Raw genomic sequence first — 15,748 nt, forward strand, 5'->3', positions numbered from 1 at the left:
TAAAAGCTTTTGCACAGCAAAGGAAACTATTAACAAGATGAAAACACAACCTTCAGAATGGGAGAAAATAATTGAAAATGAAGCAACTGACAAAGGATTAGTCTCCAAAATATATAAGCATCTCATACAATTCAGTATCAGAAAAACAAACAGCCCAATCAAAACATGGGCAGATCTAAACAGACATTTCTCCAAAGAAGACATACTAATGGTCAATAAATACATGAAAAGATGCTCAACATCACTAATTATTAGCGAAATGTAAATCGAAATTACTATGATATATCACTTCATACCAATCAGAAAGGCCATCATCAAAGAAATGTACAAACAATAAATGCTGGAAAGAATGTGGAGAAAAGGAACCCTCCTGCACTGTTGGTGGAAATGTAAATTGATATAGTCATTATGGAAAACAGTACAAAGATTCTTTAAAAAACTAGGAATAAATTTACCATATGACCCAGCAATCCCACTACTGGGCATATATCCTGAGAAAACCACAATTCTAAAAGACACATGTATCCCAGTGTTCATTGCAGCATTATTTACAGTAGCCAGGCCATGGAAAAAATCTAAATGTCCATCAACAGGTGAGTAGATAAAGAGATGTGGTACATATATACAATAGAATATTGCTCAGCCATAAATTAGAATGAATAATGCCATTTCAGCTATCCATCCATGGATGGATCTAGAAATTATCATATTAAGTGAAGTGAATCAGACAGAAAGACAGATAGCATATAATGTCACTTGTATGTGGAATCTAAAATATTACTATGTAACAGAAATAGACTCAGATATAGAGAGAGACTTGCCTGCTACTGTCTGTTTCCATCATTAAAAAACACTGAAACTCACTGAAGGAATGGCCTCTGGTCTATAGTAGCTTCTTCAGTAACTAGAATAACGCCAGGCATGTAGGAGATGCTCAATAATATCTGTAATTTTTATTCATGAAACCAGTCATAAATATAGAGTATATAATTGTCATTCTTCTGCAATAGAAGTATGCTGTGTTAAAGGGGAAGGAGTATTATATAATGGAAGGGTTTTCAAAGTGACTTTATTATTAGCAAGATCTTTTTTACTCTTCATTTAATTCTCTTCCATCAAATATCATTGATAAATTCCTTCCTTCCAATCCTTGAGCCAACAGGTATACTATCCTCCCTGATGTACTATCAAACCCCTCTCCTCTTCCCTTGCTGTGTGTGTCTCCTCCTGTTGGTTTTCCTAATCTGACCACATCATCCCCCAGCCTAAAACATTTCCATTACATGCCAGTGCCCTTACGATAAAGTCAACTAACATGACTTGGAAAACATTTTGCAATCCTATCTGTGCTCAGATCTTGAGCTTCACTGCAAGCCATGGAGAGTCAAAAGGAGAGCATACAACAGTATGTACTGCAAGGACACTGAGTAAAAGATATTCAGAAGAATTACCACCAGATTTTTTAGACATCAGCAGCATAAAAGATTTAAGGATTCAGCCTTTAAATATGTGAAGTATGAGCAGCATGCGCACAACACAACTTCCTTACCTTCTGAGGAGATATCAGTAGCAAGCTGTTGAATGCAGCATAAGGAAGAGTCAAACTTTGCTTCCATGATGCCAAAGAAACATCCAAGTCTGCAAGAGGAGGAAATGACTGCGGGTTAAACAAACTTTTTAAAGAGACCTCACTGATCTTTGGCTTAAGTCTGCACCAATCAATAAGTCTAGGGGAAAAGAAAGGTTCAGTGAACATGGAATCTAATCCTGCACTCACAGTAGGAGAAAGGATTGGAATGCAGAGAGGAAATCTGTCCCCATTGGTCACACAGCTGGAGACCACAGAGCTAGATCCCAAGCAGGCATCCTGCTGCTCAGCCTTCTCTCCATAGCATCATGGCATGTGGTGGTGACCCCCCCCCCCTCCGGCATGCTTCCTTCTCTTCCACCAGGACCACCCATTGTGCAATACCAAGGTGTCCTCAGAGGTCCAGAAAACCAATGTGAGTGCAACATCACGCCCTCTTCTGCCACCACCTTCCCCTGTCTTCATCTGAACCTGTAGGAAGGGCGATGTCCTGACACCTGCATGGGGATGAGAGATATGGGACAAAGAGCCATCACCATTAACTGGCAGGCTCTGCCAGGTGAGAAAGGCTGCGTGCTTTCCACTGCTTAGCAAGCTCCGCCAGAGGAAGAGGAGACAGATGGATCACCAGACCACTATTCATGCCATGCGCATTTTACAGACAGAGAACCAAGGAATGGAGGTTAGACTAAAGGGTTCCCAGAATTCAAACCCAGGCCTTCTGATTCCCACTGTAGTGCTCTTCCCATTATGATAATTTGCTCCCAGAAAACTTTCAGTCTAAAATTATCAAATAATACAGAAAAGTCCCCATTCTAGTGAAATAAGATAAGTTCTTGCTATGGGTTGAATTCTGTCCCCCAAAAAGATATGTTGAGGTCCTAAACCCTAGGCTCTCAGAAGGTGACCTTCTTTGGAAATAGAATCTTTGTAGATATAATTAGTCAAGGTGAGGTCACACTTGGGTAGGGTGGACCTGCAAAGCAGTAAGACTAGTGTCCTTCTAAGAAGGAAGCAATGTGAATGGAAACACAAAGGGAGCCCACCATGTCATAAGGAGGTCACTCATTTACAAGGCAGGATGCCAGAGATTGCCAGCAAATCGTCAGACGCCCGGAAGAGACAGGGAGGGGTTCTTCCCTACAGGTTTCCGAGGGGGCACAGCACTGTGGTCTGGCCTCCAGAACTGTGAGACAATAAATACGTGTCATCCTAAACCACCCAGTTCGTGGTATTTTTTATGATGGCCCTAGGGAATTAATTCCACTCTCATTTAGACAATCCATAAACATGGGAAAAGCACTAACAGTTTAATGTCTGGAAGAGAGACAGAAGAGTACCCTCCTGGGATCAATTGGCCTTGGGCTACAACTCCTGTTTCCAGTGTGACCTTGAACAAGTGGTTTCTCTTTTCTTGGTCTCTCTTTTAACAACAAAGACAAGACAGTATTGATAGCTCCCTTACAGTTGGAGGTAAAGATTAAATGAGGTAATGCATGTGAAAACACAAAGCACAAATAATACATAGCACAGAGTAAGGACTCAAAACTATCATTAGCATCAATATTATTGATTTTTCAAGGCAGATTTAAACACAAGGGAAAAAAACAACAACAAAAGAATAATTCACAAACTTAGTCTCAATAATCAACCTTCAGTTCACATATACTACAACTTGCCCAATAAGGGAGCTATTAGACACATGTGGCTATTCAAATTTAAATTATAAAATGAAATGAAAACTTTAGTTTCTGAGTATCTTTCAAATGCTCAACAGCCACATGTAGCTAGTGACTACCATATTGGATGGCACCGAACAGAGCATTTCTAGCATTGCAGGGAGATCTGTTGGATGTTGATACCACCCTTTAAGGCATAAGGTAAAGATTTTGCAGAGACAGAGGCCAAGATGTCAACGGTGTGGTATTTTCTTTTCAACTTATAAAAGATTTCCAACACTGCATCAGTAAATGGACATTTAAAAAAATCCCTTTATCATCAGTAAACACAAAAGTCAGCTCTTATCACAACTTCAAATAGAAGGCACTGCTACCAAGACTTTTTCGTCTACAGTTGGAGATGCTAGAAGCCATGATATGGAGTGTGGATTAATAATGTAAATACTGGGATGTGAATAGCTCCCTCAGCAGTATCCATAAAAATGAAAAGGGCTTTGAATTTTGGAAACAAGAACTGGTACAAACACATGTAAACCAAACCCCAAACTCACGCCAGATTAAGAGAGGCTATTCTGGTATAACGTGCTGACCACACAAATACATTTTTAAAGTTCAGCACCTGGGATGGATTAAAAACCACATGGAGGGTTGTAACCAAAGCAGAGAAAACACAGTACTAAATGATAGAACAGAAATCAAAGTGACAATTATAGTTTACAAGTCTCTAGTTAGATGTCACCTAAAATGCTTTGTTCACTGTAATTGGCCTATCAAGAAGGCATTATGCAGTGAATAGCTCTAGAGACAGCCCATGATGTCTCCAATCTTGATACAATTTCCAGACAGGGAAAGAGTATAATAGGCAAATCATTCCTGCTTCAATCAAGATCGGGAAATCACAGTTCAAGAAAAAGCAAATCAAAATAGAGAAATAAAGTTCAGTTTCCTACTAATCATAGATGACATTGAAAAGGACAATTGAACTCTTGGATAAAAGCCCAAAACTCTAAAGAAATTACTTGATCCCAAGCATAAAGGGGTGATAGGATCTTTGGTGCTGTTGAACAGAGAGGTGGATAAATCAGACACTGTGTCCCACTGAGCCCTTTACATCCAGGGAAAGGCCTGTCCAAGAGGAATAAGATGGTATACATGTTCACTGGAAGTAACCCAGCAGAGTCATCAAGCAAGCCCTTTTCTTGTCTGGCCATGCCTTATCTCACTCATAACTCACCATCCAATGATTCACTAGGACAGACAGAGGGGACCATCCATGGATGCCTGCCACAATCACCCTGTTGAGCTTTACCCAGACTCAGAAAATGATCATATCCCTTCAGGCATCCACACCAACTTTTATGGACTCTGAGTTATCTTCTTTCTGTCTCATAAATGTCAGCATGGGAGGTGGAAAGTTCTGTAGGGCAGGCCCAAAAAATATATCCCTGACATCACTGTCCATAGAGCCCTCCCCCTGGGAAGGGAAAAAAAAAAAGATTAATGAAAGAGTTGATGATTCACACAAAGAAAGGGGTCAGAGAACGAACACCTGAAGAAAGAGCCTTTCTTAAGGAGGAGGAGCCCCCTCCATGCACATTTGCTGTGAACTCTGACAGCTCAAAGAGAAACTTCAGTGATCTCCACATCATGGCCACAACCCACCAGAGTCTCCACATTCCTTTGTTATGATACTTGTCTGCCACCTGGAGAGATGCGATCATCTCCTTTCCTTGGAGGGTTTCTGCACATGGCAAGGTGGGCTCAAGTGAAAGGCAAGCTATTGGTTGAAAGCGCCAGAGTCTGGTTCTGTGATGTTTATGAGGTCAGATCTTGCACTGCTCCTGTCATACTCCAGCTGTCTGCACTGTTAAGAAACACAAGAGATCTATCGGATGATTTTTTTCTGGACACCCTCTCTCCACATAAAATGAGCTTGTTCCTCTACCTGAGCAAGAGATTCCAGCTTGTTCAACCAGTTAAAAATAAATGCTCCAACGTAGTCAACACGTACAGATTTCCAGTTTTAATACAAACTGAGGATACTAAGTATAATGTGATCACTATAGCTAGCGCCGCTGTATGGTATATAAAAAAGTTGTTAAAAGAGTAAATCCTAAAAGACCTCATTATAAAGAAGAATTTTCCTTCCTTTTTCTTAACACTATGTCTGTATGAGAAGAACAGATGGTTAGCTAAACCAACTGTTCATGTTGTGGTCATCTCACAATATATGAAAAATCAAACCATCATGTAACCTTAAAGTAACAGAAGTGATGCACATCAATTATTTATCAATAAAAGTGGGAAAATAATGTTAAAAAATAATGACCAAGATAATAAATAAATTCAATGAAGTAGGTTAAGTTTAATAAAAGGCAGTGGTATCAGAAAGTGACTGCAAAGACATTAAAATGCTTTAGTAGAAATTCTGAGAGCAATGAGTAGCCAATAACCTATTAGAGCAAGAGAGGTGGTCATTTTTAATGACATATTTGTGAGAAAATCAGAAATAGGTAATAGAATATCTTTAAAGAGGTCTCCGTTTTAACGCAGCTGGGCTCTCTCAGTACAGCCATCTCTGGATGGTCTCGACCCTCAGCTTTATCCCTTCTCTTTTGCCAGTATCTACATAGCCTGATGGCTTCCTGATCCCCCTGAAAGGCTATCCAAATGAGAAGACCTAGGGATTATGTTGGTTCCAAATAGGAAAAGGAGTACATCAAGGCTGTATATTGTCACCCTGCTTATTTAATGTATATGCAGAGTACATCATGAGAAATGCTGGGCTGGAAGAAACACAAGCTGGAATCAAGATTGCCAGGAGAAATATCAATAACCTCAGCCATGCAGATGACACCACCCTTATGGCAGAAAGTGAAGAGGAACTAAAAAGCCTCTTGACGAAAGTGAAAGAGGAGAGTGAAAAAGTTGGCTTAAAGCTCAACATTCAGAAAACTAAAAATCATGGCATCTGGTCCCATCACTTCATGGCAAATAGATGGGGAAACAGTGGAAACAGTGTCAGACTTTATTTTGGGGGGCTCCAAAATCACTGCAGATGGTGATTGCAGCCATGAAATTAAAAGACACTTACTCCTTGGAAGGAAAGTTATGACCAACCTAGACAGCATATTAAAAAGCAGAGACATTATTGGCCAACAAAGGTCTGTCTAGTCAAGGCTATGGTTTTTCCAGTGGTCTTGTATGGATGTGAGAGTTGGACTATAAAGAAAGCTGAGTGCCAAAGAATTGATTCTTTTGAACTGTGGTGTTGAAGAAGACTGTTGAGAGTCCCTTGGACTGTTAGGAGATCCAACCAGTCCATCCTAAAGGAGATCAGTCCTGGGTGTTCATTGGAAGGACTGATGCTGAAGCTGAAACTACAGTACTTTGGCCACCTCATGTGAAGAGTTGAATCATTGGAAAAGACCCTGATGCTGGGAGGGATTGGGAGCAGGAGGAGAAGGGGATGACAGAGGATGAGATGGCTGGATGGCATCACCGACTTGATGGAGATGAGTTTGGGTAAACTCCAGGAGTTGGTGATGGACAGGGAGGCCTGGCGTGCTGCGGTTCATGGGGTTGCAAAGAGTCGGACATGACTGAGCGACTGAACAGAACTGAAGGGATTATGTATTGTTACTCTTTAACCTTCATCTGCCATGTTATAAAGAGTAGTGCATACACCCACCCTTTGTTCAGCTCTAATCCACATGAGGGACAAAACTGATTTGCAGTAAATCCAAGGATAAGCACAATTCACTAGCAATACTAGCAAAATAATCCTAAAAACACCAAAAATTGCTGTGTGCTTACTGGGTGCCTAGGCACTATTCTAAGCAATTAACATATAACTCAATTAATCCTTGCAGCAACCCTATGAAGTCAGTCAGTCAGTTCAGTCGCTCAGTCGTGTCCAACTCTTTGTGACCCCATGAACCACAGGACACAAGGCCTCCCTGTCCATTACCCAAACTCATGTCCATTGAGTCAGTGATGCCATCTAACCATCTCATCCTCTGTCGTCCCCTCCTCCTCCTGCCTTCAATCTTTCCCAACATCAAGGTATTTTCAAATGAGTCAGCTCTTATGAAACACAAAGAAACTAAGGCATGGGAAGATTAAGTAACTTGCCCAAGGTCACATATCTGAGCAGACAGCTTCCACAGATTCTGCTCATGACTGCTCTCTCTTCTACTTGTTAAGAAACAGAAATGTAACTGCATCACTTTCTCTCCTCTTCATAAAACATCACCAAAGGCAAAGAAAGAGAGAGTTAGCTTTAGAGAACTTTAAATTCACACAAAAATACTTTTAAACAGGAAATTGTTTATTTCAGATATGGGTATAGAGAACCACAGAGCAGTGTCAAATGACTTGAGACAACACTTGCAAATCTCTATCCTAGCTCTGTGGTCATGTGTACTGGAAGGCATAGAGCAGAAGTTGCTTGGGCAAGTTTTGAATACCTGCTCTGCTCAGTCTATATGATATCTTTAAGTTTTAAAAAATGTTTTGTCAAAATGTAAAGGTTGAAATTTTTTATATAAATATTCAGGTTTTAGACTTTTTTTAGGATAAGCAGGTTTGTCAATGCTCCCTCATGCAACACTAGCCAGAGCTAAAACGTAGGTGTTGTCCTTGAAATGGAGCATATAATCTACTTTGCCATACTCACCATCACTCCCTATTGTCTTATACCTCACAACTTGTCTCCCTTATATTCCCTCTTAGGACCTCATAACACATTTGAGCAAGTGGACTCCTATTTAAGGAAAGGAGATGTTATAGAGGAAAGAATTCTGAACCAAGAGGTGAAATTAAGGGTTTCTATTTCTAGTTATGGAACTGGTAATACTACCTTATTCCCTGTATGCACATTTTAAAAATATGAGGCCAGGCTAGATACTGTGATTCTGTAAGTTTTAAAACTCAGGACACTAAAGCATTAAACTTTTTATCACAGTAGTGAGAAATGAGCTTGTCACTGTTTCACAGGCTACCTAAGAAAGTTCTTCCTGTGCCTAGAATAACAAAGAAAAGAACTGGCCTAGGTCTAGATGAGACACTTGACCATCAGTGGAGCCTGAGAGGGAACTCACAACAGTACTTTAGTACTTCTCATTACTGTATTGAATGTACTCTTCAGATAAGAGACAGTAACTCTTCATTCTGCAATGTTGTAAGCATCTCAGTTTCACTTTCGCATCCACAGGAGAAAGGTTTTTCAGTTCAGTTCAGTTACTCAGTCGTACCTGACTCTTTGCGGCCCCATGGACTGCAGCACGCCAGGCTTCCCTGTCCATCACCAACTCCTGAAGCCTGCTTAAACTCATGTCCATCGAATTAGTGATGCCATCCAACCATCTCATCCTCTGTCGTCCCCTTCTCCTCCTGCCTTCAGTCTTTCCCAGCATCAGGGTCTTTCCCAATGAGTCAGTTCTTCACATCAGGTGGCCAAAGTATTGGAGTTTCAGCATGAGCATCAGTCCTTCCAATCATGCATTTTTGTACAAATTCATTAATTCATTCAATAAATGTGGATGAAGCTCTGGGCACTGTGCCAGACACTATAAAACCCCAAAGTAAAATAGTGGGTAAACAGGGAACAAAAGGTCACTTTCTCAGGTGGCTGCCATTATGGGGAGGGTTATGTGAGCACCTGAAGGTAACAGATAGTCAGACTTGGACGACATGCCCTGGGGTACATCCCAACTTTTTAGGAAAATGACTAATGCTTCACAAAGTATTCAGAAAGACCATTTTTTTATGGAAAAAGAAGAGTCAGAACTTGTTAAGAGCAAGCATAAGGCAAAATCTGGAAGGCTGAGTAAATTTAGGAAGCAGAACGTGAAAAGCAGAAGCACTAATGCTACAAAATCACGGAGAATGCTTAGAGCTTCCTTGAATTGTAGGAGATTCAACTTAAACATGGTCTCATCAGAACACACAGCAGGAGCTCTCTAATGATTTGGTGATGATGCCATTTGTTACGCAGGATAAAAGGATGTCTGAAGTGTGCAGCTTATATTCTGATTCCAATCTCACAATCCAAAACTGCCCAAGGCAAGGTCTTTCATCCAACTGGGCATAAGAGAGACATCTGCTTCATGCTTGGCCTCATTTCACACCCACGAGGGTGTTTGCTTCCCTACCACTTCAAGGGGTCCCTTTGAATTTATAGTAGCTCTGGGAGAACTGTAGGAAGGTACACACATGGGTCCTCAGATGGAAGCCTTGTGGCTTAGACTAAGTGTTGTTCCTGCTGGGTAGTCATTGCTAAGAGTACCTTTGCATCAAGATTGGCCTGTCAATCAGTCAGACCTTTTGGCAGAAGTCAGGTAGAGCTACTAATTTTGTGGAAGTGAGCAGTGTGTTAATATATGCTGTGACCAGTACTTTTTCTCCAGGGCCACTTAACCAAGCACTTCCTAAGCAGATCTGAGGTACTGCCAAATCCCTTCTGCCCAGAGTCACAGTCATTAGGCTCCTTTCTCTGAGCTTTCCTTCCCATAGATTATCACTTAGCTTCACGCCACCCTCCAAAATCCTATTTCCTTTGTTTGGCCCACTTGGAAACTTTCACTGCCCCATTTAAAGCAGAATCTAAATCAGCAAGCAAAAATTTGGTTGCCACTCCCTTGAGGACAAGAAGGGCTTGGTCTTTAAAATAAGATTCTTCAATTTCAATTCACAGAAGTGAGAAGAAATATTTACTTGCCATCCTTCAGGAAGATACCTCATTCTCAGATGGGCTAAATCACCACTTCCAAAGCAGAAGCAACAATAGACTTTCCATATTAAAACAGGCTGAATTTTACCTAGAGTTACATTTATACTGTGTATAACCTCATCCTCTAGATAAGCTAACTGGTAGAAAACTTCCACTTTTTCAAATTCTTTATTTAGTTAGAGTCAACAAAAACTTCTTTACAGAGTGATCTCAGTTCACAGGCCAGGAAACCATCATAGGAGTCAAGCAATAAATTGAATTCAGATATACCTGATTGCTGGTTCAGACCTCAACTAAGATACTTAATTTTTTGGTGTCCTTTGGCAAGTTATTTAACTTCTCTAAGCCTCCAATGCCAAAGAATGTTCAAACTACCGCACAATGCACTCATCTCACATGCCAGTAGTAATGCTCAAAATTCTCCAAGACAGGCTTCAGCAATACATGGACTGTGAACTTCCAGATGTTCAAGCTGATTTTAGAAAAGGCAGGGGAACCAGAGATCTAATTGTCAACATCCATTGGATCATCAAAAAAGCAAGAGAGTCCCAGAAAAGCATCTATTTCTGCTTTATTGACTATGCCAAAGCCTTTGACTGTGTGGATCACAATAAACTGTGGGAAATTCTGAAAGAGATGGGAATACCAGACCACCTGACCTGCCTCTTGAGAAACCTGTATGAAGGTCAGGAAGCAACAGTTAGAATTGGACATGGAAAAACAGACTGGTTTCATACAGGAAGAGGAGTACGTCAAGGCTGTATATTGTCACCCAGTTTATTTAACTTATATGCAGAGAACATCATGAGAAACGCTGGGCTGGATGAGGCACATGCTGGAATCAAGACTGCTGGGAGAAACATCAATAACCTCAGATATGCAGATGACACCACCCTTATGGCAGAAAGTGAAGAAGAACTAAAGAGCTTCTTGATGAAAGTGAAAGAGGAGAGTGAAAAAGTTGGCTTAAAGCTCAACATTCAGAAAACTAAGATCATGGCATCCAGTCCCATCACTTCATGTCAGATAGATGGGGAAACAGTGGAAACAGTGTCAGACTTTATTTTGGGGGGCTCCAAAATCACTGCAGATGGTGATTGCAGCCATGAAATTAAAAGACACTCCTTGGAAGGAAAGTTATGACCAACCTAGACAGCATATTAAAAAGCAGAGACATTACTTTGCCAACAAAGGTCCGTCTTGTCAAGGCTATGGTTTTTCCAGTGGTCTTGTATGGATGTGAGAGTTGGACTATAAAGAAAGCTGAGTGCCGAAAAATTGATGCTTTTGAACTGTGGTGTTGGAGAAGACTCTTGAGAGTCCCTTGGACTGCAAGGAGATCCAACCAATCCATCCTAAAGGAGATCAGTCCTGGGTGTTCATTGGAAGGACTGATGCTGAAGCTGAAACTACAGTACTCTGGCTACCTCATGCCAAGAGCTGACTTATTTGAAAAGACCCTGATGCTGGGAGGGATTGGGAGCAGGAGGAGAAGGGGATGACAGAGGATGAGATGGCTGGATGGCATCACTGACTCAATGGAGATGAGTTTGGGTAAACTCTGGGAGTTGGCGATGGACACGGAGGCCTGGCGTGCTGCAATTCATGGGGCCGCAAAGAGTCAGACACAACTGAGTGACTGAACTGAACTGAAGCCTCCAATTCCTAATCTAAGGAGAGTGACAAAGCCTCCCTCTGCATGGCCCTAGGCAATACTTCAGAGCTAATACATGGACAAGCACTCAGCACAGTACCTGGCACATGAGCAGGGGCAGGGCACTAAAACAATAATGATGTCATGGCACAGAAGAGACAACAATTAAAGCAAGGAGAGATGGCTCTCACTTTCTGTATCAATGTTTAACAGAACACCCAGAGTAAGACAGAAGTGTCAACCATGACGTGAGTTATATTTAAAAGAAAATTTTCAGGCAGAAGGATTGACCAAGGAAATACATTAAAAAAAAAATTCACAAAGACTAAATAAGCAAAGAAATATACCATGTTCATGAATAGGAAGACTCAATACTGTCAAGATGTCAGTTCTTTCCATTGATCTGTAGAGTCAATGCGTGTGTGCATGCCAAGTCACTTCAGTCATGTCCGACTCTTTGCGACCTCATGAACTGTAGCCATCCAGGCTCCCCTGTGCATGGGATTCTCCAGACAAGAATACTAGAGTGGGTTGCCATGCCCTCCTCCAAGGGATCATCCCAAGCCAGGGCTCAAACCTGCATCTCTTACATCTCCTGCATTAACAGATGGGTTCTTTACCACTAGCACCACCCAGGAAGCCTGCAGAGTCAATGCAATCCCCATTAAAATCCCAGTAAGTTGTTTTATAGTTATCAGTCAGCCAGTCCTGTTGCTCAGTCATGCCCAACTCTTTGCAACCCCATGGACTGCAGCACGCCAGGCTTCCCTGTCCATCACCAACTCCCAGAGCTTGCTCAAACTTATGTCCATCGAGTCCGTGATGCCATCCAACTGTCTCGTCCTCTGTCATTCCCTTCTCCTCCTGCCTTCAATCTTTCCCAGCATCAGGGTCTTTTCCAATGAATCAGTTCTTAGCATTAGGTGTCCAAAATACCGGAGCTTCCACTTTAGCGCCAGTCTTTCCAAAGAATATTCAGGACTTATATCTTTTAGGATTGGCTGGTTTGATCTCACTCTGTCCAAGGGACTCTCACAAGTCTTCTCTAATACCATAGTTCAAAAGCATCAATTCTTCGGTGCTCAGCTTTATTTATGGTCCAGTTCTCACATCCATACACGACTACTGGAAAAACCATAGCTTTGACTATGCGGACCTTTGTCAGTACAGTAATGATATGATAGAAAAAGTTCTGCAAAAGCTTGTTTATAGATATGAACAAACCAGTTCTAAAGTTTATATTGAGAGACAACAGACACAGACTAGCCAACACCATTTTGAAAGAACAAAGTTAGAGAACTATTAATAACAATATATTTCAAGGCTTAACTATAAAACTGCTATAATCAAAAACATTATGGTACTGGCAAAAGAATAAATAAACAAATCAATGGAACAGAATAGAGAGCCCCAAAATAGACTTCCAGAAATATAATTGATTTTTGACAAAGAAAAACAGAAAACACAATGGAGCAAAGACAGTCTTTTCAACCAATGGTGCTACAACAACTGGACAGCCACATAAAAAGAAATAAATCAAGACATTGATCTTATGTCTTTCACAAGTGTGAAGTAAAAGTCACCAAGTCCTGTCCAGCTCTTTGCAACCCTATGGTATGTAAACTGCCAGGGGATTTTCTCAGCAAGAATACTGGAGTGGGTCGCCATTCCCTTCTCCAGGGGCTCTTCCCAACACAGGGATGGAACCCATGCCTCCAGTGTCTCCTGCATTGTCAGGCGCATTCTTTACCACTCAGCCACTCGGGAAGCCCCACAATGTGTCATCATAGGTTCATCAATTTTAACAAATGTACTCTACTATGGGGGATATTGGTAATAGAGGAGGCTAAGCATGTGGTTAAGCATGCAAATGGGATATCCCTGTGCCTTCCATTCAATCTTAGTGTGAACCTAAACTGCTTGAAAAAAACTGTCTTAATAAAAATTCAGTTGCTGAATGGCATTGACTCATTCTGCCAATCTACACTGGGTAACAACTTTATATCAGATAAGAGCTAAATATGGTAAGGGGGGGTGGTAATATAATGGTGAAAAAGATGTAATTAATGTCTGTTACCATGGAACTGCTGGGAGATTGAGGTAAATAAACTACTGACAATATTATATCATGGTAGTGCTCAGGAAATATCAACAGTGCTCAGAAATATCAATAACCTCATACATGCAGATGACACCACCCTTATGGCAGAAAGCAAAGAAGAACTAAATAGCCTCTTGATGAAGGTGAAAGAGGAGAGTGAAAAAGTTGGCTTAAACCTCAACATTCAGAAAACTAAGATCATGGCTTCTGGTCCCATCACTTCATGGCAAATAGATGGGGGGAAAATGGAAACAGTGACAGACTTTATTTTGGGGGGCTCCAAAACCACTGCAGATGGTGACTGAAATTAAAAGACTCTCACTCCTTGAAAGAAAAGTTATGAACAACCCAGACAGCATATTAAAAAGCACAGACATTACTTTGCCCACAAAGGTCTGTCTAGTCAAAGCTATGGTTTTTCCCATAGTCATGTATGGATGTGAGAGTTGGACTATAAAGAAAACTGAGCACTGGAGAATTGATGCTTTTGAACTGTGGTGTTGGAGAAGACTCTTGAGAGTCCCTTGGACAGAAAGGAGATCCAACCAGTCCATCCTAAAGGAAATCAGTCCTGAATATTCACTGGAAAGACTGATGTTGAAGTTGAAACTCTAATACTTTGGCCACCTGATGCAAAGAACTGACTCACTGACAAAGACCCTGATGCTGGGAAAGATTGAGGGTGGGAGGAGAAGGGGATGACAGAGGACGAGATGGTTGGATGGCATCACCGGCTCAATGGTCATGAGTTTGAGTACGCTCCAGGGTTTGGTGATGGACAGGGAAGCCTGACGTGCTGCAGTCCATAAGGTCGCAAAGAGTCAGACATGACTGAGCAACTGAACTGAACTGAGTACTCAGGAAAGTATAAGATGTTATAGGAGTATATGCCTAGCAAAGCTCTGATTGTGAAAAGCAGCTTTCCTACAGGTTGGGCCATCTCAGCTGAGATCCACAATGCAAGGAGAAACTTTCAGTGTGAAGGAGGTGTGTAACAGCAGGTACAAAGGTTTGGAGGTGAAAGGAAATGAGCCCTTCCAAAGAACAGAAAGAAGTAGGAGAAGTCATAAGATGCTAGGAGCCACCAGGTATAGCGGTGGACTCGGCTCAGTCTAGGTCAGGTGGAGGCAACAGGGGCAGGGCAGGCTTGAAAGAGGGGATTTGATCTCCAATATACTGGAAAGCATCAGGGAGATTTTCAACAGAACAATGGCTTCTCTTTGGGTAGTGAGACTAAGAAAGGTATTTTCCCCCCTTAACTTTTAGATTTTTAAAAATTCTAAAATGAGCAAGTATAGTTATGCCATTGATAAACAGCTTTGAAAAAACTCACTTTAAAATGAAACAAATACAATAAACTATCTACCAAACAAGCCCTTCTTGGAGAGGTCAGTGAACTAAAGACTGCTAACATCACCAAGAAAGCAAACTCAAAAGTTAGAAACAGGGAAGAGGTAAAAACAGAATCTTTGCCTCTGCACATCAATCAAGAGATATAACTCAACTGGAATGCAGACCAGATTCTAGAGCCTTCAACATGAAGTCCTCAGAGATGACCATCTTGAGAATGTCAGAGAAACAAGCTAGACGGAAACTTACTCAGGGACCTCCTAAGTGGTTTTCAAATGTTTTTTAAGAAAAAAGGCTTTTTCTCTTTTTCAAATGAAATTTTCAACATAAAATAAATAAAAGATTACTGCACATTGAACAGGATGGGGAATATGGCTGGGAAATCCAAACTGTGATGACTTGATTTCCTTTATTTCCTAAGGTTAATTTTTCCTCCAAGAGCTCGCATAATAGTTTGAAATTTACCAGCCTAGGTTAACTATGCAAGAAACTGCAGTCCACGGTGAGGGAGTCAAAATTTTTACCATGGGTAAGTATTGGTACAAAGTTATGTGTTAGTGCAGAAGAGGAGTACAAACTCAGACACATGTTCAGCATTCACTCTGGCTTTCTCCACCCCCAAAAAAATGGATTTAAAAAATGA

At 41.1% G+C, this 15,748-nt stretch overlaps 1 protein-coding gene across 1 annotated transcript in view; it reads right to left on the minus strand.

Annotated features, from left to right (window-relative positions):
• The window catches only part of LOC122424855 (E3 ubiquitin-protein ligase TRIM69), a 20,038-nt gene extending 5,851 nt beyond the window's left edge, over positions 1-14,187 (minus strand). The window contains exon 1 of the mRNA XM_043443095.1: positions 14,183-14,187. Within this exon, the coding sequence (XP_043299030.1) occupies positions 14,183-14,186 (4 nt within the window). The 5' untranslated portion in view covers position 14,187. The remainder of the gene's footprint in view (positions 1-14,182) is intronic.
• Positions 14,188-15,748: the final 1,561 nt, after the last annotated feature.

The sequence above is a fragment of the Cervus canadensis genome, chromosome 22, assembly GCF_019320065.1.
Source record: "Cervus canadensis isolate Bull #8, Minnesota chromosome 22, ASM1932006v1, whole genome shotgun sequence".
In the NCBI taxonomy this organism is placed as follows: Eukaryota; Metazoa; Chordata; class Mammalia; order Artiodactyla; family Cervidae; genus Cervus; species Cervus canadensis.